The sequence below is a fragment of the Musa acuminata genome, chromosome BXJ1-4, assembly GCF_036884655.1.
Source record: "Musa acuminata AAA Group cultivar baxijiao chromosome BXJ1-4, Cavendish_Baxijiao_AAA, whole genome shotgun sequence".
NCBI lineage: Eukaryota > Viridiplantae > Streptophyta > Magnoliopsida > Zingiberales > Musaceae > Musa > Musa acuminata.
Genome location: NC_088330.1, coordinates 9,484,261 through 9,510,686, shown reverse-complemented (window position 1 = coordinate 9,510,686; position 26,426 = coordinate 9,484,261). Strand labels below are relative to the sequence as shown.

Here is a 26,426-nt window from a genome sequence, read left to right as displayed (position 1 = left end):
ATATATATATATATATATATATATATATATAAGCTTATTGAAGCCTCAGTCGCCGCCTCTTGTGTCTTCCGTGCTAGGGTTTATAAGGCTCGGTGAGGCGGCGGGCGACCGAGCGAGCGCGATGTCGAAGAAGAACAACTTGGCTAAGCGGAAAAAGCAACACGAATTCGACCTTCAACGTGAGTTTGAGTCTCTTTGCTCCTATCTCGAACCACTCGATCTCTTTTTTTCTACGTTCAGTCGGGTTCTCGTCTAATTCTCTCTTCGTTTTCTACTGATTCGTCTGTGGTCTGCCACTTGTTGGTGCAATCAGGAGAAAAGGAGGAGAAGGAGAAGAAGGCGAAGAAACTGCAAGCCAAAAAGTCCAAGATGAAGGTGAGCACCTCTATCTGATATTATGCAGGCGGTTTCTGGTCTTCTTCCTCGTTCGATACCGGTTTTCATTGGCTGTCTTCTTGCCTTGCTTTGAATGAAATTCGTTGTGGAGGCATGCCTATTTTGAACGAGAATTCATGGTTATTTGGATCAATATAACCTAAAGGCCATAAAAATCTCTTCTTGGTGAGAAATCCGAGTTATTTACGTTGCTATTGGGCATTTAATTCTTTCTTTTTTGATTATTTTTTCTTGATCTTCCATGCTAAGAAAATTGTGAGTTGATATTGATACAAATATTCGTGCAACAGAAACATGATAATGAAGCCAACTTCCGGTCGAGAAGTGTTATCGAGAAAACTGATTATTCTCACCTAAGAAGAAAACCAAATGAGGACATCGTTCGTAAGACAAAAGTTGGATTGCTAAAATGGTTAGGATTTTCCTGGGAAGCTTTACAAGAATTAGCTAAAAAGATCTAATAACATGTATTTTCATTTGGCAACATTTAGATGTTGCAAGAAAAAAATTGTTAAGCATGGCATTGAACATGTTCAAAGGAACCCTAAAGATGTTATGATCCGAAGATGTAATTTGACTAGGATTAGTAGTGTGAGGAGAGATAGATGGAACCTTAAGAAGATTTTACTGGAAACAATAATAATATATTTGAATACTTTCTATATATATATAGCTTAATGGCGGGAGAAGGTTCATGTTGTCGACCCCAAATAGTTGGGAAACTGTAGCTTGTTCTTGTTGTTATTTATGTGGATGAAACTGTGTTCTCTCAGCTCTGATTAAAACGTCATATAACTGCATATACAATTTCAGTTTGTTTGTTGTGTTTCAGGATTTTCTTAGGTAGCTTTAGACAATTCTTATTTAATGTTGAAGTAGTGACCGGATAAAGAAGAGAGATGCAATTCTAAAATGCTAGTTATTATGAAACTGTTGTAAGATCAGTTGCCAAATGATGAAGCATGACCGATAACCTTATCTTGTTGAGTGATTGATAGACATAATTGTTAGGTGCATGGGTTTATACAAGATGTAATAACATGAAGCTAGTTAAATATATCTCAACTAACAACATTTTAAAGAGCCAATAGGAGGATATTTCAAAGTACTTCAAGCATATGAACTTGAGGGTTCCTGGATGTGCGAACAGGTCAGAGCTTTTGATAAGTTACCTCTATGACTAAGGAAAGCATTCGTAAGAACTAGATCAATCTACACATCCATGAGCATATCATATTCACTTTAGTTTACAGTTCCACAAATTCCTTTGTTCAAACTAAACTTTGACTATGTTTGTTCTCTTGCAAATGATGTGATTACCAGAAATGTCTAACTTATCCTTGATAAGGGATCATCATTAAACGTACTTCTGTATTACCAAGTATTGATGCTTTTGATTAAAAGAGGGATGTAAGGGTTCCAAGAATTGCTTCTAGCTGATTGGGAACAAAAAACAAAATGTGTGATATGTCTAGGATGAGTGGTTAAGCAATTTTTTTTGTAGAAGTGAGAAGGGTCATCGGTCGTTGGTCCCAGTTTTAGACTAAACAATTGGATTTTATTTTCAAGTCTGAACCATTTCTATTTTATCATATATAGATGTGTGTGTGTATATTGTGTATTGTGTACGTCAAACTGTACTATAGGAGATTAGGATTAGAAATTTCTCTAGTCAGGATTTGTGCCAACAGGTAATAAAAATCTATATGGGGTAGGTTAAGTAATAGAAAATTTGTTATTGGATCCGACTGCAGGTGGCTATAATGCAACATATATGTCCACCAAAAGTAGCCTCAACTGATAGCAATATTCTCTATTTTCCCAATTGTGTCAACCATTTGAAGGTTAAGTTGGGAGCTCCACCCATAAAGATGCAGTACAAACAATTAACAAACAAGAGAATTGGCTCCAGCTGGTGGATATTCCAGCTGGTGGATATGTCTAGATATTTTGCAGCATGGACCAACTTTACTTTTCTGGGTATGAGCTTATAGGCTGCTTCCACATTATTGCTTTGACATAGGTTCACATCAACTTTGCCTACTATCCTTTTTTTTTTTTTTACGTATTCATCAAGGAAAAGGCATCGTCATTTTTGTCATGTTTAGTTGTTCTTGAGTTTCATTATTCAACGTTTGAAAGATTTTTTTGTTTTTTTGCATCACATGTTTTGTCACCTAACTTTTTTCTTCTTTTTGCTGGGAAGACCATTATTATCTTTAAACAACTTGCCAGTAACTAATTTATTCGTTTTTATTAAGAAATGTGTTTTCTTTTGTTTTTGTACAGGTGAAATGTGATGTCTGATGTGTTTTCTGATTTCTCTTTTGTTTATTTACTTCAGGTGGATGGTAGTGACATGAAAAATAAGAAAACCCGAGGTGTATTCCATGTCGGGAGGAAAAAGGTGAAAACCAAGTTGTCAAAATTGACCAAGGCTAAAGCAGCTCAAGCAATGGAACTTGACAAGTAGCCAGCCACTGGTATCGGTAGCTTTTTGAAACATGTTTTTTGTTTTCGGTCATAGCGCTGTCACAAAGCCATTTAACCTTAGATGATGTGATGCGACTCACCCTGGTGCTAATTTTCTTGTCAATCTGCGGCAGTGGATTTGAGTTGGCATACCATGTCTTGGTTGTGGATTGCTTTTCGTTAACTGTAGCATTTGAATGGTTGATTGGCTTCCTATTTGTATGTTTAGCCTCATAAGTTTTTCATGTTGCTGCTCCTCCCACATCCATTTTTTAATGCGTCTATGATTAGGCTGCCCAGTATCGCATTTAGTTATGTTTTTGCATATCTTGAATTGTGATGGAATTTCGTTGCATTATTATTCGTTATCATTATCCCAGCTTTGGATGTGACCAATTCTCACTCCCACCTTTTTTTTCTTACTAGATAGTGAAAAAATCCGCCACAGTGATATTGTATGTGACACTTGTTCTTCCGTAGGTCACAGCATCTCGATAAAATTCCTTCGATACCAAATTCAATAAGTTTGGAGAGTTTGAAAGATCAAAGTACAACATTCGAGAAGATTAGAGGTTGTTGAAGTGACATACATAACAATTCGTCCGACATGTCAAGGAGTTCGATTCTCAGACTCAGTTTTGAAAGTGGATGAATTCGATTTTATACTTGTGTAAATCTAAGCTGGGGTCGCATTTAAGTAACAAATTCAATAAATTAGTAGAACATTAATAGAGATTTAAAGATTGTCAAAACTGATATATCAAAGGTGTTTTATAATGATTTATTACAACAAATTGAGCATTTGATGTGAGAGATTATCGCATCGTAAGGACATGAAGAATACATCCAATCATCAAACAATATTATGGTGGGCGCCAATCACACACGCAGTGAAATCGGCAACATTGAGTTGCAAAAATCATATCTCGATTCATCATATAAAACCTACCGATCAATAACATAAATTTTGTAATTCCAAGGGAATGCAGTGACTATTTTTGCAAAGAAATCTATGGCAAGCAACTTCAATTTTCTTTTCAGGAGTAACAATCATATGAAGATCGGCAGACTCAAAATTCGATACCATTCAGAATAGCAATTGGTTCCCAAATAGCAACTTCAAACGACACAACATAAGCAACCGAGAATTGCAGAACAAGAAGCACCAATTCCGATCCTAAATGAGTAGTGACACAGCGAAGCCCAACTATTGAGATACTAGATGAAAACAGAGATCCGAAAGGGTACCAACCGAATCAAGCCTCTTCGTAGTCACCTTCCTCCTCATCTTCATATTCAACATCATCAGCCGTGGCGTCCTGATACTGCTGGTACTCGGAAACCAGATCATTCATGTTGCTTTCCGCCTCGGTGAACTCCATCTCGTCCATCCCTTCCCCGGTGTACCAATGCAAGAACGCCTTCCTTCGGAACATGGCTGTGAATTGCTCGCTGACGCGCCGGAACATCTCCTGGATCGAGGTCGAGTTTCCGATGAACGTCGATGCCATCTTCAACCCGGTGGGCGGGATGTCACAGACCGTGGATTTCACGTTGTTGGGAATCCACTCGACGAAGTAAGAGGAATTCTTGTTCTGAACATTGAGCATCTGTTCGTCGACTTCCTTTGTGCTCATTTTGCCGCGGAACATCGCGGACGCCGTCAGGTAACGCCCATGACGAGGATCGGCAGCGCACATCATGTTCTTGGCATCCCACATCTGTTGTGTGAGCTCGGGGACCGTGAGAGCTCGGTACTGCTGGGACCCACGGGAAGTGAGGGGCGCGAAGCCCACCATGAAGAAGTGAAGACGAGGGAAAGGAATGAGGTTCACGGCGAGCTTTCGGAGATCGGAGTTGAGCTGCCCGGGGAAGCGGAGGCAGCAGGTGACCCCACTCATGGTGGCCGAAATAAGATGGTTCAGGTCGCCGACTGATGCGCAACAACGGAATACAATCGAAGATCTTAATCAAAACTGCACGTAGGCGATCTAATGGATAATAGCAAATGCTGGAACAGAGATCTCTTACAGCTGGGGGTTGTGAGCTTGAGCGTGCGGAAACAGATGTCGTAGAGAGCTTCGTTGTCCAACACCATGCACTCATCAGCGTTCTCAACCAGCTGGTGAACAGAGAGAGTGGCGTTATAGGGCTCGACGACGGTGTCGGACACCTTGGGCGATGGGAAGACCGAGAAGGTAAGCATCATGCGATCTGGGTACTCTTCCCTGATCTTAGATATCAGGAGCGTCCCCATGCCGGAACCAGTTCCTCCTCCCAGCGAATGGCAAACTTGGAATCCTATCGTACGTACAGTAGGAAACAGAATGATTAACCGAACCAAAAATAGAAAGCAAAACGGGGGAAAAAGGAAGGAAATCACACCCTGCAAGCAATCGCAGTTCTCCGCCTCCTTCCTGACGACATCGAGCACCGCGTCAATGAGTTCCGCGCCCTCTGTGTAATGCCCCTTAGCCCAGTTGTTACCGGCGCCGGACTGGCCGAATACGAAGTTATCGGGCCGGAAGATCTGGCCGTACGGCCCCGATCGGACGCTGTCCATGGTACCGGGCTCGAGGTCCATGAGCACCGCGCGGGGGACGAACCGGCCGCAGCTGGCCTCGTTGTAGTAGACGTTCACCCGCTCAAGCTGGAGATCATTGTCGCCGCCGTATCGGCCGGTGGCATCGATGCCGTGTTCCGCGCAGACCACCTCCCAGAACTTGGCACCGATCTGGTTCCCGCACTGCCCGCCCTGGATGTGGAGGATCTCCCGCATCTTGACGCGACTACAGTGGCAGAGAGAGAGAGAGAGAGAGAGAGAGAGAGAGAGAGAGAGAGAGGAGATGAGAGTGAGGAAAGGGGGGGAAGGAGGGGGCGGGGTTAAGTAGAGGGAGAGATGACGGAAGGCGACGGACGTTTGAGGCGGGTTTTGGTTTCTTGACGGCGGAGGGGTAACGGGCGTTGGATTTGAGGGGGAATTTGAAATTTGAAATGGTGTTAAGGTTTAAAGCGACCGCCTAAGAGAGAGATAAAGAGGTCTCATTGATGTTTTTGGAGCCGTTGCTTCGAGTGGCCGTCACGTGCGGCTCGAGGAATGACACCGAAAATAACGGGAACAATTATTATTATTTAGACGCATTTATGCTTCATGCGATCTCCATGGAATCGAATCATGGTAAATAACCATGATGAAGCAGGCATGGTTGCGTGCCTTCCCCTTCACTCGACTGCGGATTGCACACCTGGCTCACGATGCAGTGGAATCCATCATTATGGCAATGATTGGATTCATGGGCCCGAATCGACCGCATGATTCGTTGGTTACCCCTACCCGAGAAGAATTGAGCTTCCATATATAACATTAATTAATTTCTATTAGATAATGCTCATAAAATTTATAGCTGATCGAAGGGGACAAAGGACTGCTCAATCCCTCCCCTTAATGCCAGGCTTCTTGCTCCCACTTCTCCACTTGCTTTACAGCCTTGGCCTTCCTCGATCGAAGCTCTTCCAGCTCCCTCGACGTGTAAGCTGGAGGCAAGTCGCAGGGCTCGGAATCACTGGTCCGCTTCACCATCGACTGCATCAAGAACTCCTTCACGCGCCCTTGCTCGCGGCAAGCCACGGATTCCAGGCACAGGTCGGTGGCTTTCTCTGGGAGCGTTGGCTTGTACCGCAAGAGATTGGCGTACTCGGTCAGTAAGTGCAACATGTACTGGTACACGTAGTCCATCTTCACTTCCTCCAAAATGAATCTACTGCCCTCCTTCCCCATGGCTTGCGCCTGCACTCACATGTACAAGCATCAGCAACCATCGATTCGAGTCTCTGCTTTGAAGGTGCAAAACGAGTGTTACCTTCTTCTGGTGTTTGTTGCCCCAGTCGACTGCGAACTTGATCGACCTGCACTTGGCGGTCTCTCTTATGGGCCAGTAATGGCGTCCGGGAATCAGACCCCTCGTCATGAAGTCGTAGAAGTGAGTCGTCACGAATAGCGCCGGCGAGTCGCAGGCCAGAGTGTACTTCTCGCTCACCGACCATGCCCTCCCCTCCACAAAAATCTTGTACCTGTACATGCATTGCTCCGCCAGGTTTGACTCCTTGAACCCGTTCTGGGTCTCTTTTTCCCAATTCTGCAACAGCATCAATCAGATTTAGAGCCATCGACTCTGCTCTGCGTGCTGATGATGGACTAATTTGATGCAGTTTGTCCACTTCAAATGCGGGAAAATAAAAGCCATATATACCTGCGCGAAAACACGAGCATTCCAGTCATGGCCAGTGGAGAGGTTACACTTCAAAAGGTCCTGCCGTTGCCGGGACACCCCCGGATTGCCTTTCCAGTAAGCATACGGCTTCCTTTTCTTCCACTTCACCCTCTCATTCGCCTCTTTCATCTCCTCGCTTAGTGGCTCCCATGGCTTTATGTTGATCTCAGGCCTGCTCGTAACCAACCATTGCACCCCACTCAGACAACGCGTATAGCATGAGGATGCTGGCATTTACAAGCGAGACCAGAGCACGAGTGAATTACCAACCCCAGAAGGACCAGTCGGGGAAGACGATGTCCACCGTGGTGTCGTCCTTACAGTAGCGGAAGAGCGGCGGCGGGGGCGACGCCTTGTAGTCGGCGGCCTTCACGGTCGGCACGTCCTCGCAGTTGAACATGAGGTCGAGGTCGGGCAGGTAGCCGGGGTACCGGTTCGCGAGCTGCACGAAGCCCCACAGGGTGAAGAGATCTCGCGTCTGGAACACCCTGTGGTACTGCTCCACGTAAACTCGGCCGTCGATCACCAGCAGCCGGAAGGCGGCTAACTTCTGAGCACTCTCCACCATCTCCCTCGTGATCCCGGTCGATCTCCACGGCCGGAGGTCCTCGTGGATCCATCGGAAGTAGTCCGGGCACGAAGGAGGAGGGGGCTCGGAGCTGGCGATCGGCAGGGGAGAAGGAGAAGGAGATGGGGACAGCGACACAGATGGAGATGGATAAGTAAACCTTCTGCAGTACTGCGTCTGTGCAGTTGTTTGGTTAGGACAGGTTAAGGTCACAGGTCTGGAGTGTGATCTGTAATGGCGTCGATGAGACCTGGAAGGTTGCTGTCCCCACGAGGTTACCATGGTGAAGGTCTGCATACACACAAGCCCTAAGTTTCAACCTTGCATCACAAAAGGAAATAAAACTTCATATCTTTTAGATTCTTACTCAAAGCTTGACCAAATCTTGTGTCGGAGGATTGTAAGAAATCCTCTACAAGCATAAGGTAAGTCAACCATTGAATCATTTGACCGCCTTATAATGAAGTCTGACGTAGGTATTTTTCTAAAAGCATATTATTACTTTGGATTATCTTAATTGGGAATAATAAAGTGTGAATAATGTTGCATCGTAATTCGAGTCAAAGTTTGACATCAAAGTTTGCGTATCTGTGAAGTTAGCTATGTAGACATGGAGTTGACCGATAGGCAGATCCAAGGCATATGAATGAAGATTTTAATACAACATAGAAAACATATAGATTGGCTCTACAAAATGGAACTCCACAGGATGTCCACTTGTCAGTGCGGGTTTCAATCGGCCCGGTCATATCCCTAGCTAGCAGTGAATGATTGTGACATATATGACTATATTGCAAATTCTTCATACCAATTCCATGGTGTCATCATCAAATTTTCCGTGCCATCAAGGCAATAACGATATGAGGAGGAAGCTTCCTGACACAGAATCTTTGTGACGACCACTATTCATGTAACACGTTATGAATCATATGGATGTGAATGACGAAGAAACATGTGGACGTATTTTATGATTTTGAGGAATGAAGATATGGTAGTGGCACTATGAGAAGTCTTACATCCTTGCATCACCACAGTTGAATTTTATGAAGCATGACAACGAAAGGCATGTTTATTTCTTGAGATGCAACATTAGTTTCTGTAGCATCAGATATGTTTTAAGGACATGGCCGCGTGGATTGCAGGAGGAAGAAGAACACCGGTCTCTAGGGATCGAAAATAAATAGGATAATAAATGAATCGGAATCAGATGTTATACGTAATATTTTTCTTCTTTATTTGCTTTCTAGATTTCTGTGAACCAGTTGTCTTCTTGTTTTCTTTGTTTGGAGAAGACATGAGATGAAAGATGAGAAGCATGGGAAGGGAGGGAGCTTACGGTGCCATCGAACCATCTTGAAGAGATGAAAGCAACAAGAGCAAGAAGCACAAGGAAGAAGACGACGAGTGCCTTCGTCGACGACTGCACCGCACCTACGACGCCCTTCGCCCTGCTCTCCAGTGGCTCGTATGCAGCTTCCTTTCCGCACCACCACCATCTGCTCATGTTGCCGTCTCTTGGCATCCCATCTAGCGAAGCATCATCGAACTATCGGAGAGAGAGAGAGAGAGAGAGAGAGAGAGAGAGAGAGAGAGAGAGAGAGAGAGAGGCGTTTGGATTGGAAGGCTGTGGTGCAAAGGTTAACAGCTTCGCAGTGCCATCTCTCGCCTTTTGACTCTGCGTCAGAGCGTCACGTCAAACGTGAACTCCTCGGCGTGAAGGTTAGTTGATCAAGGTGATCAATCGCGGTGGACGCGACACGTGTCCTAGCCATTGCACACAGGAAGAAGATGTGATTTGACTAGTCGTTGATGTGCAATTAATTACCGTTAATTCACTTTTCTGTAATAAATAAATATATATAATAACTATTATTGGTAATGAGTCATTTGTTTTTACTTGTAAGTATTTCTTGTAAGCAACAAAACACATGACAAGGCAGACATTTAAGAAAGATTTAGGTGTGATCATGCCATATTCATTTATGATTGATATGAAGATTATTACCTTGTGATCCACTAATCATATTTGATTTAGGCAAGATTTAGGTGTGATCATGCCATAATCATTTATGATTGATACGAAGATTATTACCTTGTGATCCACTAATCATATTTGATTTAGGCTAGATTTAGGTGTGATTATTATGTCATTAATTATTTCATGCTTTTGCCAAGAACATAGTTATGATTATTATTTCACTTAATATTTGAAATATCCTTTTCCATTGGTGAATCGATACAATTGCAATATTTTTATACTATATTATAGTTTTATTAAAGTACCAAAATACTATAATATAGTTTTTTTTTTATAAATTTTATAAAAATACTATAAACATATTATTTTTACGCTGCATTATAGTGTTTTAATAATATTATAAAAATATTAATAATATATATATTACATTAATAAATTTAAGTTGGAATGAATAAAAAAATAAAAAAAACCTTAAAAACTCGTGATGTTTTATACCATGAAAGTAAGTATTTTGCTTTTAGTATATTATAGTTTAATGTAAAATAAAAAATCAATTAATAGTTAGGATATACATATTTTGCCTGTAGTGTATTAGAGGTTTGACAAAAGGCAGAGAGATAAGAAGAATGGTAAGTTTGCGTGGAAAGAGATACGGGCATGACTCGCCTTTAGGACAAATGGAAACCCTAATTCTATGTTTCAGACACCTAAAGGCAAGGAAGTAAGAAACTAATGCGAAGGTTTCGGTAAACGCCATCGGATTCCCAAGTCGAGATGAGAAGCTCGTGGGAGCTGAAGTCATAGATGGTTGCAGAAGATGGAAGCGTTCTTTAATCGGTCAACGTCGAAAAGGAAAGATAAGCCAAAGATGACCTTACAAAGGAGGAAGCAATAATCAATTTAGTAGGTTGGAAGATCGAAGCGGTTTGTAATTGGATGAGCAAAAGAAACTTGGCAAGGTCGTCTTGACATGGACATGGATGACGACCACGAACTATTGGAACAATAGCCTTGGAATTCAATTTTGGCGTGCAAGTGGACGATCTAGATGGAAAGGAGCGTATAGCAATCAAAATGGACATTGGAAAGAAAGAAGAAAACACTAGGAATTCAATTTCGTACCACGAAACGAAGCACCTCATTTGTGTTGTCACGAACAGGTGATTGCCTTGAAATGGATTCCGATCACAATCCTCGTGATTGATTCAAAATCCATCCTTTTTGAGGGAAAAGAAGCGATCGGAAAGGAAGCAAACTAGTTATATGCGAAAACTCTTCCGGATTCACATCCGTGTTCAAGAAACTAAGAATAAAATTCGCAAATCATAGCGCTCAAGACGATGATTCCGATTACATGCCTCCAAAAGTTCGTCGGAAACCAAACCAGAGGAAATGGACACGAGTAATCCTCGAGAGAAAACAGAGATCAAACAAAGTACCGAGGCACAGCGATCCAGCTTCTCATGCTCGATCGAAGAGGAGGAGAACCGGGGCTTCGCGATCTCCGGATTAGGAAGCAGGGATGCTCTGTTCTAAATACATTCCAGGGGAGATGATGCCGATGGCGGAAGCAGTCGCAGTCGATCGATAACTAATCCGAAGCCAAGCTAGGGATCGCCGTCCGCCTCACTCCGTCGCTAACTTCAAGATTCGTGTTTTCGTTCCTTCGACGATCAAAGCTGTTTTAAAACTTCGTGCGCAGTTGTTCCTCATCGGACGGTCAAGACGTCTTTACAGAGCTGGGTTTGTGACGTCAGAGACCTCGAGTAATAAGCGTGTTTTGCACCCCTTTGTTCACCTGGATGGCGATTGGAGGAAATCTCAACGGCCCCACCACAAAAACTGAGCGCCCATGCAATAAGTGTTTCTACGCGTCAGACTAACACCCAAGTTATACCGCATGATAACTGATCAACATCTGTGGGCTCCACATAAAAACCGCATCGAGTACGGAGCAAAATTAGACATCTACCCATCGAAATCCACCTGCTTTCCTACCCGACTTGTAATTGGAGGCACAGCGGGCACGCTAGCCTGATCACAAAGCAGCTGAGTGAGAGAGGGAGACGAATATGGGTCGAAAATATTTATTTTTGATTTTTTTTTTCCTTTTACTGAGAAAAACCAGAAGATCACAGAAATAATTGAAGAAGAAGAGATGAGAGATTAGAGGAAAAGTGAATCATTTTGATATGTGGAATACAAACTACCTATTAAGATAGATTTTATTGCATGGAAAAGTTGGACTAATAGTAGTCATTATAAAGATCACATTTCAGCCAAACTTGTAATTCTGTGACAACACTTTGTGAACTCTCATGAACTATTTTCGAGGGTGAAAGATCATTCAACCCATTTTTTGTGTGATATTAACCATCTAAAAGTCGTTGTAAGTGTTGCTAAATTTGAATCCATTGAGAACAATGGCATCATCAACTTGTGAAGATCTCACATCATCCAGGTTGAACAAGCTTTCCCAGTTGTCCTGTTCAAAGGAAAACCAATCAGCAAATAAAACCTTAGGAAGGTGATCTGTTGCCATCCCTTTTGGGGAGCCATCACCAGTGCTGGGAGTCACAGATTGTTCAGAGTCCTTCAGGCATGATAGAATATGGTCATTTTGTTCTTCAAGCTTGGTAAGCCTTGGGATGGACAGATTTAGAGCTGAGTGCTTCAAGCTATGAGTGTCTGATTCTTGAGGTTTTGAGGTTTTCTGCTTCAGGTAGGAGTTCCAGTAGTTCTTCACTTCATTATCAGTTCTTCCAGGCAGATGCAGTGCTATTAGTGACCACCTGAAGAAAAGAAACATAGTTATATGCATACATTTATCTTAATTAAAAGGAAGTACAACCTCATTTTCCTCTCTTTCTCTCTCCTTCTCTAGTAAATAAATAGGAATGTCTAACTAAATGTTCATGAAAGACTTTAATTTGCTCAGACATGTTTGATGAATATATAGTTTATGTTGGTTAGAAGCTTGATTTCACCATATTTCCCTTTCTTTCAGATGCTGTTCTTAAGCACTGGTCAATGAGGTTTCCATGACCCAAAACTGGACAAAAATGTGCCTGTATCTGAATAAAAGTTTGAAGGCTTACATTAACCATCTTGTGAATGATAGAAGAGAAATGCATGTTATTGCCTCAATTCACATCACCTGAACTTTGACATGGCCAACATCAAGCATGTCATCTACTCATTGTTTCCCTATATATCTTACATTCTTTTCCCTATGAGATTTATATCACAGCCACACACATCATTTTCCTGATGTATAGTAATAGTTTCAATCAAGTACAAAGACTTGTTTTGATGGTATCAAAAACTAGGACACCTCCAAGTGTTCAGAACAAGAAGCTCAGATTCAATCTGGAATCAGAATGTGGCTTACTTGTTCCCAATTTTGGACTGAAGCTTCAGAATTGTTTCCTCCTCCTGCCGAGAAAGTTTTCCGCGTTTCAAACCTGGCCTGAGGTAATTGATCCACCTCAGTCTGCAACTCTTCCCGTTTCGTCGCAAGCCTATGAAAGCCACACAAATGTCAAAAAGCAGAAAAGAATTCTGTTACAAGAACACTTCTTATGCATGAAAATTTGGATATGATCTCTGTCTTGCAGTTGCAGCAGTGATACTCTTTTATTTGCTGAGTAGTGTTGCATAACATGAAAGAAGTCATATGTGGAAGTTTCTATGGTAGAAAGATAAGGATTAGAAGACATTAATCTTCTACATCTGGACTAATTCTGATGCACAAAGCTAATAGCTGAAAAATGACAAGCTCTATAAGTGGATACCGTAAGCATTTGTGTACTGAAGGATGAATCTGAAATGGCATCAAAAGAAGAAACAAAATGTTTCTATTGTTTGCAAAAGGTAACTTAAATTAAGCCAAATAATTCTGCAGGAAAAATGGTACAAGCAAGTGAAGCATAAATAGGTGGCCACCATGAGCCAAATGCAAGAAGAGCTCACCAGCTTTGGCAGGAACTGCACTCCAACAGCTGAGTCCATGCATCAGAATGTAATCTCTGAGCTTTTGATCCTCATCTGGTGACCATAACCCCTTCCTATAATTCACCTCTGGCTGCTTGCAGCTCTTGTACTCCATTCTCATTTGGCAGCTACCTCAATGGTATAGATGATGAGAAGAACCAGATCTCAGTCTGAACTCTGCTTGTTGCTCTGTGCTCAGATAAGAAAGTTTAGGATTTAAAGGGGTGACTGAAGCTACTTTTCATTGATTTTATGCATAGAAAAATAGTGTAGTGCCCACTTGCAGTAAAGAAATTAAGATAAATTGGTGTTCTAAGCCTGGCATTCTTCTGTCACTGGTCATGATTTGTTACCACCAACTGCAGAAATTGTTCTTACAGGAATCCAAGGGTCCTCATTAAATTTCCACTAGAACTTAGTCAATGGCATCAAAGATATCTGAATGCTCTCTATATGTTCAGATTCAATATTATGGCAGCTGAGCTTAGCAGAAATCTTACTGAGGCTGAAACATTAAAATCTTGTTGTACATATAAATCTGGAATGAGAAGAGATCTGCTTCACAAATTCTATCTGATGTTTCTTCATGGAGGTGAATAAGATTAATGTTAATATGAGGTGACAAAAAAACTGAGTTCTTGTGGTTGTAGAAAATACCAAGCATTGTGGATAGAATTACTGATTTAGATATCTGAGGAGATCAATAATAACTGTAAATTTTCCTTGGACAACTTACTAGCTGAGACTTCACACTCACTGTTATCGATCACTCCCAAGAAAAGGTATTTATCTTCATTTAATCAGCTCTATATACTTGAATTGTTCTCTTCTTTATCATGTTTGAATGACCAAAGTAAAGTCAATTAGCCACTTCTTGCAGATTCCACCTTCCACATAACCTGGTTTGAGAGTGGCAATAGTTGACTAAGTTTTAACTGGCTGTCAGTGTCAACACAAGAAGCCATTAGAGCAAACCAAGAATAATCTCACAGTACCATCAAGACACATAGTTTAAAGACTATGCATGCTGGAAATGTGATCGATAGTTCTTGTGGTAGGTGACAATGATTTGAAAACAAGATTAAACTTGCAGCATGACTTAATGCCCTTCTTTTAAGTTGATGATCGAAGCTGGTTAAGTAGGATTCTGCATAGAAAAGTGAAGATTGCTTGCCATTTGATGGTTGAATGGTACACTAAAGTGGCATTTTTCTTTATTTAATTACTGATGTTGATGAGTGAGGTAAAAGATGTTTAATGTGTTGTATGGAGAAAGTAGTTAAACCTTCTGTCATCACTTAAATCAACTAAAGCAAAATAATTATGATAAGAACAGTGAAGCATGCAACTGAGAATTTCAAATATCAACAACTTATCTCTGTTCTGTTCATTGACCTCCAAGAATCTAATTCTTTTTGCTGCTTTTAAGATGCAACTCTCTATCATCAACCAAACCTCTCAAATGTATTCAATTTTGTATTATTTGGGTCCAAGAAGTTTCTTAGTCTGCATCATTTGTTTAGGACATGAAAGCAAGACGAGGTTCTGAAGGAAAAAAGAATTGTAGCTCTCAAAGAACCCAATCAAAGGAACTGTTTGTTCTTTTTTTTTTTTTTTTATGGTAAGGGCATGTTTGTCTTCAAGTGAATGAAACCATGTGATTTCATTCCCATGTTATTTTAATATTTTTTCTGTCTTTTAGTTCTGATAACAGTTAAGATTTTTTCAAAATAAATATTATACTTCTATTGAGAAAAATCTTTCCTTATAACGTGTATAAATAGGGAGCATGAGTTTAATGTCTAAGAAGAAGAAGTCAATAAAATTCATGAAGTCTTAGTGTCACCTCCTTGATTTATAAAAAATAATAAATTAATAATTTATTATTCATAATTTATATAATAAACTCTTTTTTTTTTCTTTTTTTCATTCATTTTTTATTCAAAACCTTATCTTTACAATAGTAAATATTTTATTAATTAGAAAAAGGACCACATCTTCTTGATAGGGTCACAAGTCTCTTCCACCCAAGCTTCAGATCTATTACAAAGTACTAGATTACTCTAAAAATAAATATAAGATAAAAACATATCAGCAACTACATATCCTGATAGGAACCTCAAAATAATCATTAAAATAATCTTTAATATTCAAAAAAAAAAAAATAAATATCAATAATTTAATAAGAAATGATAATATATCGATTCATCATAAAACTTAAGCATCAAAAAAACGATGATAATTTCTTACATAATAAACAAAATCATGCATCGGCCACAAGCAATACATACATAATAACAAAGACTTACGTCACCCGATGGTGCACTCTCCCAATAGCGGATGGAGAGGTATATTCCACATGATGGATTCCTCCCAACAGCGAATGAAGATAATCCATATCGCACTCCCAACAACGGATGGAGTGGTATCCCTGTGGGGACACATTTCTCCCAATAGCGGATTGAGGAACCGTCTAACCATCATGTCTAACGATCCGCTAACCCTCGAAGGGAATCGCTATACCTGCCCTTAGTAGGGATACATAAACATCCATGATCATTCTTTTACACTCATCTATTCACTCACATATACATCAAGAAATCAATATGATTAAATATTTTGAGAGACCATACTTGATGTAAATATGCTAGACTGTATTCATTGGTGGCTCCACACTATGATTGGCCCGTAGCTCCTTTCACAGGTTGTACTCCCAATGTGAACTACTAGTCTAATTACATCTACTACATGATACTAATCATATCAATATCATAAATATAAAAAAATAGAAAATCTAATTATTTTCAAATGTCATCTTCAGATAAAACCTTTAAATTCTTTAAATCATAAAGGCATGAAACATCAATCTCTCAATAGTCCTCAATCAACCAAAACCCTAATTGGAATAGCTCAAATTGATTTGAATCAAACTCAATTCGATTATGATCTAACGGAACTAATCTCAAATCCTTATAGAACCGGTCTAGAATCACCCTAGACTAGTCTAATTTAGATTTGATTGATCTCGATTAGATCAAATATGTTTGAACTAGTCAAGTTAGTCTCAATTCACCCTAAACCAACTTTAATTGATCAAACTTGTTTGATTTGGTCTATGAGCTCAAACCAATAAAGAGGGAGAAAATTGGATTATGTCGTATAATGCTAACTTAAACTGAATCAACCCACTTTAGTCTTGGACGAGTCACATACACTACATATACATATTCCAAGTAATAAGTTGATTTGAGGTACGACGGGCTATATAAAAGGAGCGACGATATGTCTAATATCAATCACGTAGCTGAGCAGGCTTAACTACATTGACTAGGCTAAGCCTCACTTATAAGTTGGGCTAAGCCTTACCATTGAATTAGGCCATGCTTGGCTCACGAGTTGGTCCTAGACACATGAGTTGGGGTTGTATCTGACTACATTGATTGGGTTGTATCTAGTCGCATGAGCTAGCCCATGCCTGACCACATAGTTGGGTTGTACCTTACCATATGAGTTGGGTCATACATGGCTACATGGACTGGATCATACCTAAGCATATGAGCTGACTCATGTCTAACCACATGGTTGGGTCGTACCTTACCACATGGGCTGAATCATACATGGCCACATGGACTATATCGTACCTAGCCACATGGGTTGGGTCATTCTTGACCATATGGGTTGGGTCATACCTTGCCATATGGGTTGGCTCCTACTCGGCTACATAGGTTAGGTCATGCTGAGTCACATGGGCTAGGTTGTACTTGGTCACATTAGTTAGATTGTACGTAACCACATGGGCTGAGTCGATTCGATCTGATTGATCGAGTTAGACTCAGACCCCAATTACACTATCTTATCAAATTAGATTTCAATATATAAAATTATTAAAGAATGATTCAAACACATTAATTAAAACTTTAAATTGATGATCTTAAATCTAAAACTAATTATAGAAACTCACACATAATTCTTGAAATATAGATATATCTAATTAAATAAATTAGAACTATTATGCTAATCCAAAAATAAAATTTTTAATAATTAAATTAATATTAAAATCCATTTAAGCTTAAGAGATCAATATAAATCAAATAATCATTCTATCATCACAAAATAATTATCATTACTTACTAATCACGAATTTCAAAATTAAAATATCATTATGCATAAAAAATTATAACAATCTCGAACATCAAGATTTCAAAATATAAATCAAAGCTAGTTAAAAAAAAAATAAGATTATGCATCTTTTGAGTATCTCATCCTCGATATCATCTTCTTGGAAAGTCCTCTTCTCAATTCTCCTATTGTTAGGAGGGAGGAGTAGCCCCATTTATATAGGAGAAAATGATATCTCTCCGAAAGGTAAATAATAATTTAATTTTTATTTTTAATTTATTTTTCTTTTACTTTCACACATGAAGAAAGTAATATAATATTCATTCTTATAATTTACACACAAAATGGAATGTAAACTATTTACTTCCTAAATATAAAATCACTCATTAGGAAATAAATTAATTAATAATTTAATTAATTAGTAGAATTTCTAACTTATTCATATGATTAAGGAAACTAAATTTAATTATTTTCTTAACTATAATACATAAATATAAAAGTTAATAATAAAGTAATACATCATTTATAGTAATTAATTTATGTTAATGGAGAAATTATCGATGATTATACAAATTTGAGAATAAATTACTTGGGAAGAAACAAATTTTGCCTCATTAATATGAAAATCATTGACTTTGAAATATATATATATATATATATATATATATATATATATATATATATATAATTTTGTCTCATTAATATATATTTCTATGATAAAAAAAAGTTCACTCTGATATATGATAATTAGTACTTATTTAAAAATAATATAACTCAATAACAACTATTGAGTAGGCAACAAATAGTGTAGTACTAAATAAATAGTATTTATTAAAATTAAATTATTTTATTAATAAAAAATAATATAATAACAATAATAATATGTAACATTTGTCAACGTATTATGTACCAATCGGTGGTTCAATAGGATGGATAACTCTCTAACAATCGAAAGTATATATATATATATATATATATATATATATATATATATATATATATATATATATATATATATATATATATATCGTACTCTCATCGAATTGATATTTCTCACTAATATCATTAGTAGAAGATCATTAGTTATATCTCATTGAAATCATATTCTTATGATTCGAAACAAATCATATTATCCTCCATCTAAATCCTCTCAAAACCTCACCGCGTTAAATGTTCATTGCAATCTACCGCTTGTAGAGTGATGAAAAAGGATTCAATGGCACATAATTGGCCACATGGATCCGATCACATCTAACACAGGATCGAACTGATGGAATGAAGTGAGGACACGTATGGGATTCTACGAGGCCATGGACCTAACACTTGTCCTAAAGAGGAGCAGAAAGCTCACCATCATATTTCTCTTTTGTGGTTGTCGATTTTGATTTGGACTCACTAACCCACCAACCTGTTTGATACAAATATAACGTGTTAAATGGTTATTTTAACTCGACATGTTGTCATTTCTTTTTCTTCAATCATAAAAAAAGGGATAAAAAGAAGTCTTTTCGACCATTTTAGGAGCATTCTAAAATTAATTTGGTCTCTATGAATTGGTTGTTTCTTTATTCAAAGAAAATTAATGGGTTGAAGAAGCTTTAATTTTAATTTTTTTTATTATTTTTGTGGAATTATCGGATCAGATATTTCTTTCTTGATTTTTTTTTTTGATGGTATACACTTCCATGAATGGCACATATAGAAAGTTGGAATTCATGGGAAATTATTATTTTTTTGAAAGAGGTGTTCTGTTTTTTCCTTTTCTTTTCGATCATTGTTATTATATTCTCTTATCCTTTTTATTGGATCATTTCATAAAATGAATTAGTTCAATTATTTAGTTTAATTGACTTACAAAAACCTCTCTATTTGATTGTTTTTGTTCTTAAATCTTTAATTGAAACTATATTTTTATATATGAGTTGGAATCAATTAAATTTGAAGTCAATTTGCCTCCGTTATAGGCTAACAATATATTTGAACAATGTTTTAGTAGAGGTGAGTAATCCTATTCAAAAAATTATGATCCATAAGATTGATCTTCTTATACATAGGAGATTGGATCGTTTCACAAAGTGTAACTCATCTCGTAGACGAAGAATTAGATCAAATTCATCCTATGAAAGAGAGAGAGAGAGAGAGGAGGATGCGTTAATCACATTTAATTTGATGGTCAATTATAAATATCTATTCGCCAAAAACAAAAACAAAAAACAAAAACATAACTTTTCCGTAAATTACCCAACAAGTTTTACCTTGAGATGGCCTCTGTTAAGAGGGAGAGATCATGAAGCTGTGAAGAGGCTTGCATTCATCCACGCTTGCTGCTAACTCACCACAACAATCTCTCTCTCTCTCTCTCTCTCTCTCTCTCTCTCGTGGCAAAGGAAACCATAGCATTTGACTGCTAGCTATAAAAAGAGATGACGACATTAACTACATGGGGGCAAGTCATGAATTGCTCTAACGCTTACCTGTTTGAGTTCTGAGCGTGCAGAGAGAGAGAGAGAGAGAGAGAGAGAGAGAGAGAGAGATCTCTTCAAGGCAAGTAGCACCTCTGAGGTCCACCCATCTTCATGTGCAGCTGATGCAGTGATAGCTCTGTATCATAGGCCAAAGATGTGGCTATTGCAACCAACATGTTTGTTCGCGTGCCTTCTTCTGCGCCTGTCAAAGCTCCATCACTTGAACCTGCACACCACAGAATCCTGCTGTAGGCAGACCTCAATGTGCATACGTAGGGTTTGAGCATCCACTGTATAAATGTACCGGCATCGTCCTACCCCATTCTCCACAAGCAATCCTCAAGAACGGACGAATGAGACCTGAGATCTCCCATTATCATAGTCTTATCGGCCCTCGACCCCTTCGACTGTTGCACCGATCTTTCAAGCACCATCCACAGTCCCCGTTCCTCTATGAACGGGCAATGAGCACTTCTCCCCATCATGAGCCAGCACAGCAGCAACGAGGAGGAAGCGTTGTGGCAGCACTTGAAGAGGAGAAGGAAGAGAAGGCTCGCTGTGAATGGGACTTCCGGCTCTCAACCGTGGTCTCCCTGTCTACGGCTGCCGGAGAGGTTTCTGACGCCATCGGCGCCATCGAGTTCGACCCCACCGACCGCCTCTTGGCCACCGGCGGCATCGCCAGGAAGATACGAATATACAGCCTCGGCACTTTGCTTCCGGAAAGCCGCGACTCGAGCCTGACCTTCTCCGATCACTCGACTGCTTGTCTGTTGTGTATTTGCACGCCGGCCAAGCTCAGCAGCCTGCGGTGGCGGCCTGACTCTAGTGGCCGCACCGTTGGCTCGGGTGACTACGACGGCGTCGTCACGGAGTACGACGTGGAGCGCAACGTGGCCGTCTTCGAGCGCGACGAGCATGCCGGGCGCCGCGTCTGGAGCGTGGACTACTCCGTCAGCGGGGACCTCGGCGCGTCGGGGTCCGACGACGGCACGGTGCAGCTATGGGACTCGAGGTGCGCGAACGGCGGGCGCGTGGCGGCCGCGCGCGCCGGCGGGGCGGTCTGCAGCGTGGAGTTCGACCCCGAGGGGGGGCCGTGGGTGGGGGCGGGGAGCGCCGACCGGCACGCGTACGTGTTCGACGTGCGGGCGGTCTCGGCGGGGCCAGTGGCGTCGCTCGGCGGGCACGGGCGGGCGGTGACGTACGTCCGCTTCGCGCAGAGCGGGCGGAGTGTGGTGACGTCGGGGACGGACGGGTCTCACCGGCTGTGGGAGTGGGCGGAGGGGAGGGAGGTCCGGGCGTACCGCGGCCACGTGAACTCACGCAGCTTCGTCGGCATGTCTGTGTGGCGAGGGGCGGGGCTCGTCGGCAGCGGGTCGGAGAGCAACGAGGTGTTCGTTTACGACCTCCGGTGGAAGGAGCCGATATGGGTGCGGGGATTCAGTCCAAGGAGGGAGGAGGGGGGCGCGTTCGTCGGCGCGGTGAGTTGGAGGCAGGCTGTGTCGGGGCCTGGAGAGGGCGCGCTCGTGGCCGGCGGATCGGACGGGGTCTTGCAGGTCTTCGTTGGCAGGAAGAAGACGGAGTCTGACTGAATTGCAACGCGGCATGCATCATTATCACTGCATGGTTCGTAGTTCTGTCTTCACGTATGACATAAAGCGTCACGCTCTGACGAGTCTGAAGTGTTACTGTGAATAAGATTGGAGCAAATAGAAGATTTCAGAGTTGAAATAATTTGTTGGATTTCTTGCAAAACTATTTGTAATAATTCTTTTAGGAAAATAATGAACTCTAAATGCAATGTTTGTTACTATGATTGACAGAGTTTTATGCCGAGAAAAATAGCTTATTAATAGCAAAAAAACTCAAGACTTGTAGTAAAAATGAGTAGTTCACCATAATTTTGAGGCAACCTAAACTAATAGAGAAGGATCCAACTTAATTATTGTTGTGGGAAACAGCCCTGAGTCGTGGCCTCAGGGCCGACGCGGCTCGGTTCGGGTCCGGACGATTGGGATCTCCCTGGGGCATTTCTCGAGCCCGCCGAGGTGGTCCGATCGGGACGGGGTGGCCGCTTCCTCTGGGCAAGGGCTCCTTGCATGCGCGTTCCGCGGGGACCTTCAGCTTCGGACCTACACAAAAGTCGGGTCGGGAAGCTTGACCCGACCCCTCCGACAATCAAGTCAGTTGATGTGAAGGGGATTTCAGATGAAGAAGTCTTTTTGGTATATGTCTCCCTCCCCCCCTCCCTCTCTTGATGAACGAGAGGGTATTTATAGGAAAGCTTACTGCTTCCTGAGCTGCTCGCTTGCAGGGGGCAGGCTGGTAGCGTCTGACACTTGTGTTGGCGTGGCATGAAGAATTGAGCTCGAGGAGGGTGTTAATGTGCCTCGGTCGGCGTTCCGGTCTGCATTGACCAGGTGCTGTCACGTCGATCGAGGCGTGAGGCATCATCTGATGTCAGCCGAGTCTTATCATAATTACTATCCTCATCATATTCCCCCCTGGAAAGAAGCTATGCGTCGGTCGTTGTAACGGGAGTCCGAGGCATGGCTTCAGCTTTCAGGCGGGCTGGACGCGCAAGCGCGGTCTCGGGAAGCATGGAGCCGAGGAGCACGATGCAGGCGGGCTGGCCGCGCTGGTGTGTCTCGGGGAGCATGGGGCCGAGGAGCACGACACAGGTGGGCTGGCCGCGCAAGTGTGTCTTGGGGAGCATGGAGTCGAGGAGCACGATGCAGGCGGGCTGGCCGCACAGGTGTGGTCTCAGGCATCATGCGGCCGAGGAGCACGACGCAGGGGGGCATGCCGCGCAGGTGTGGTCTCGGGCATCATGTGGCCGAGGAGCACAACACAGGCGGGTAGGCCGCGTAGGTGTGGTCTCGGGCAACACGGTCGAGGGACGTGGCTCAGGCGGGCAGGCCGCGCTGAGGTGGACTCGGGTAGTCGAGGGACGTGGCTCAGGCCGAGGGATACGGCTCAGGCGGGAAGGCCGCCCTGAGGGGAACTTGGCAGTCTACGGCCGAGGAATAGGGCTCAGGCGGGAAGGCCGCCCTGAGGTGGGCTCGGGCAGTCTATGGCCGAGGGATACGGCTCAAGCGGGAAGGCTGCCCCGAGGTTGACTAGGTAGTCTTCGGCAGAGGGATACGACTCAGGGCGGGAAGGCCGCGCTGAGGTGGACTCGACAATCTTCGGCCGAGGGACACGGCTCAGGCGGGCAGGCCGCGCTGAGGTGAACTCGGCAGTCTACGACCGAGGGACACGGCTCAGGCGGGCAGGCCGCATTGAGGGGGGCTCGGTAGTCTACGGCCGAGGGACACGGCTCAGGCGGGCAGGCCGCGCTGAGGTGAACATGGTAGTCTTCGGCCGAGGGATACAACTCGGGCCGAGGGACACAGCTCAGGCGGGCAGGCCGCGCTGAGGTGAACTCGACAGTCTTCTGCCAAGAGACATGGCTCGGGCGGGGAGGCCGCCTTGAGGTGGACTCGGCAGTCTTCAGCCGAGGGACACGGCTCAGGTGGGCAGGCCGCGCTGAGGTGGACTCGGCAGTCTATGGCCGAGGGACACGGCTCAGGTGGGTAGGCCACACTGAGGTGAACTTGGCAGTCTTCGACCGAGAGACACGGCTCGGGCCGAGGGACACGGCTCAGGCAGGCAGACTGCGCTGAGGTAGACTCGGGTAGTCTACGACCGAGAGACACGTCTCGGGCGGGGAGGCCGTCCTGAGGTAGACTCGAGTATTCTACGGCCGAGGCGTGTAGATTCAGAAGGGTTTAAGCCGGGGCTAACCGCGTGCCGAGAGACGGTCAGGCAGATACTGAACCTTCGCTCGAAAGAGACTGAGGCAGGGCTTAGATTGCTTTTCATGAGGACTACATCGGGTAGCCACCGCGAGTCCTTGACCTCTTCTATGGAGCCCACTGCCAGAAGTCATCCCTTCTCCTCACGGTCGCCCAAGCCTCCGCTGCGATGTACCGGTTAGCCCGTTTGAGCATCTCTGGCACCGTGGTCGGAGGTCGCTCCGCGAGGGACCAGAAGAATCTGGAAGGTCGCAAGCCTATCATAAATGCCTGCACTAACAGAGAGGGGTGAGTGTCCGACAAACCCTGGATTTACTTGGCAAAGCGATCCGCAAAATGTGAGAGGGGCTCATCCTCCCTTTGTTAGAGTCCGAGGAGCAGTGCCGTGGAAGGCTTCGGCCGTGTATAGGCCACGATGTGGAGCTCGAAGTCCTTGACGAGCTGGTCGAAGGACGCAATCGTTCCGGTCTTCAAGCCGCCGTACCATGCGTGGGCCGACCCTCTCAGAGTGGTAGGAAACGCTCTGCATATCAAGGCATCAGCGGTTCCGTATAGCGCCATTTGGGCGCGAAAAGTAGTCACATGGTCCGTTGGGTCGGTGGAGCCCTCGTAAGCGTCCAAAGAGGGGAGCTGGAAGTCCGGGGGGATTGTCTGATCCCGTATCTCGGGTGTGAATGCAGACCCTTGGTGTGCGTCCTCCCCGAGCTCTCCCTTGGACCTACGAACCTCTTTCTGCACCTCATCAAGTTGCTGGCTGACGAAGCGATACTGGGCCCGTAGGGAGTCCGAAGAGAGTGCCTCGGATTCTGGGCGGCCGCTCAGGCTTGCCATCACTAGATCCTCGAGTGGGGCTGGTTCGTCCCGAGGCGAAGTGGGGGGCTCGGGAAGTGTCATGTGGGCCCGAACGGGTGCCTTGCGTTGTCGCAGTGGTTCGATTGCAGAAGGGTGCGCCGGATGAGAAACGAGCGGGATAATGGTTTGCACAATATCCATCAGAGCTCAGACTTGACGAGCGAGGTCCTGAAAGGCCTCGGATGACACGGGCGTCATCGGTCGGCGACAAGCCCGGGTCATTGAATATTCGCCAATATCGTTCTGAGGTCGTGGTAGGGTGTTCGTCACGATGGTCTCCGTACGGGGGATGTTCCCCCGAGGCTTCAGTCGAGTGTGACCACTCAGCCGTGGGCTCATCTGAGCCACTCGGGTGATCACCCGACATTCCGAGCCCTCCTTCTAGCGCCAATCTGTTGTGGGAAACAGCCTTGAATCGTGGCCTCGAGGCCGACGCGGCTCGGTTCGAGTCCGGATGACGGGGATCTCCCTGGGGCGTTCCTCGAGCCCGCCGAGGTGGTCGCGCTGAGGTGGTCCGATCGGGATGGGGTGGCCGCTTCCTCCGGGCAAGGGCTCCTCGCTTGCGCGTTCCGCGGGGACCTTCGGCTTTGGACCTGCACAAAGGTCGGGTCGGGAAGCTCGACCCGACCCCTCCGACGATCAAGTCAGTTGATGTGAAGGGGATTTTAGATGAAGAAGTATTTTTGGTGTCTGTCTCCCTCCCCCCCCCCCTCCCTCTCCTGATGAACGAGAGGGTATTTATAGGAAAGCTTACTGCTTCCTGAGCTGCCCGCTTGCAAGGGGCAGGCTGGTAGCGTCTGACACTTGTGTTGGCGTGGCGTGAAGAATTAAGCTTAGCAGGGTGTTAATGTGCCTCGGTCGACGTTTCGATCTGCATTGACCAGGTGTTGTCGCATCGATCGAGACGTGAGACATCATCTGATGTCAGTCGAGTCTTATCATAATTACTATCCTCATCAATTATCAATTATGATTTAATGATAATAATTCTTGTATTATTTAATGATCAAACAAGTAAAGATCAGCGGAGGATTCCAAATTTTCTGTGTTTTTAAAGCAACATTATTGATATCAGCTCAGTCAAAAAAATAAATAAATGAAAAAGTAAAAAGGGGCGTTGCGAGAATCGAACTCGCGACCTCTCGCACCCAAAGCGAGAATCATACCACTAGACCAAACGCCCTGTTATGCGTTAGTGTTTAGTTTTACTATTAGTGTTTATAATTTTTTAATTCAGTGATCAAAACGTAATCGATGATGACGGCACTTGACGGCGTTGATCAATGTGACTTTGATGGGCTTTTGTGACGACTTGGGATGAGCCCGTTGCAATCCATGGCAGTTTTCATTAAGATGCTGTGCATACTTTGTTGAAGAGTAGTCTCTGTGTGACACTACTTGATAGCGGTGATTGATAGTGGTAATAATGATGGGACGTGCGTTGACATTAGCTCCTCCAAGATAATGATCTACACATCGGTTTGACTTGACGCGCCTGACCGAGGTAGACCAAGA

The 26,426-nt window shown here is 43.3% G+C and overlaps 5 protein-coding genes and 1 non-coding gene across 6 annotated transcripts; 2 read left to right on the top strand and 4 right to left on the bottom strand.

The window, feature by feature from the left end:
• The first annotated feature begins 48 nt into the window (after positions 1-48).
• LOC135646492 (uncharacterized) lies at positions 49-3,113 on the top strand. Its single transcript, XM_065165646.1, has 3 exons — positions 49-179; positions 314-375; positions 2,741-3,113. The coding sequence occupies exons 1-3, from the start codon at positions 122-124 to the stop codon at positions 2,867-2,869; spliced, it is 249 nt and encodes an 82-aa protein (XP_065021718.1). The 5' UTR covers positions 49-121; the 3' UTR covers positions 2,870-3,113.
• An 822-nt stretch (positions 3,114-3,935) lies between these two features.
• Positions 3,936-5,707, bottom strand: LOC135646444 (tubulin beta-1 chain). The gene is made up of 3 exons (XM_065165644.1): positions 5,254-5,707; positions 4,900-5,169; positions 3,936-4,801 (listed from the first exon to the last, which is right to left on the bottom strand). Exons 1-3 carry the CDS (start codon positions 5,645-5,647, stop codon positions 4,125-4,127), a joined length of 1,341 nt encoding a protein of 446 aa, XP_065021716.1. The 5' UTR covers positions 5,648-5,707; the 3' UTR covers positions 3,936-4,124.
• Positions 5,708-6,227: 520 nt separating this feature from the next.
• Positions 6,228-9,345, bottom strand: LOC103981238 (uncharacterized). The gene is made up of 5 exons (XM_009397890.3): positions 9,044-9,345; positions 7,406-7,998; positions 7,119-7,311; positions 6,729-7,004; positions 6,228-6,655 (listed from the first exon to the last, which is right to left on the bottom strand). Exons 1-5 carry the CDS (start codon positions 9,227-9,229, stop codon positions 6,311-6,313), a joined length of 1,593 nt encoding a protein of 530 aa, XP_009396165.2. The 5' UTR covers positions 9,230-9,345; the 3' UTR covers positions 6,228-6,310.
• Positions 9,346-12,062: 2,717 nt separating this feature from the next.
• LOC135672062 (transcription factor LAF1-like) lies at positions 12,063-13,793 on the bottom strand. The gene is made up of 3 exons (XM_065180515.1): positions 13,658-13,793; positions 13,077-13,206; positions 12,063-12,477 (listed from the first exon to the last, which is right to left on the bottom strand). The coding sequence occupies exons 1-3, from the start codon at positions 13,791-13,793 to the stop codon at positions 12,063-12,065; spliced, it is 681 nt and encodes a 226-aa protein (XP_065036587.1).
• A 6,441-nt stretch (positions 13,794-20,234) lies between these two features.
• LOC135672409 (WD repeat-containing protein RUP2-like) lies at positions 20,235-22,075 on the top strand. Its single transcript, XM_065180890.1, has one exon. The coding sequence runs from the start codon at positions 20,616-20,618 to the stop codon at positions 21,852-21,854; it is 1,239 nt and encodes a 412-aa protein (XP_065036962.1). The 5' UTR covers positions 20,235-20,615; the 3' UTR covers positions 21,855-22,075.
• A 3,947-nt stretch (positions 22,076-26,022) lies between these two features.
• TRNAP-UGG (transfer RNA proline (anticodon UGG)) lies at positions 26,023-26,094 on the bottom strand. Its single transcript has one exon. It is a non-coding gene; the product is annotated as a tRNA-Pro (tRNA).
• Positions 26,095-26,426: the final 332 nt, after the last annotated feature.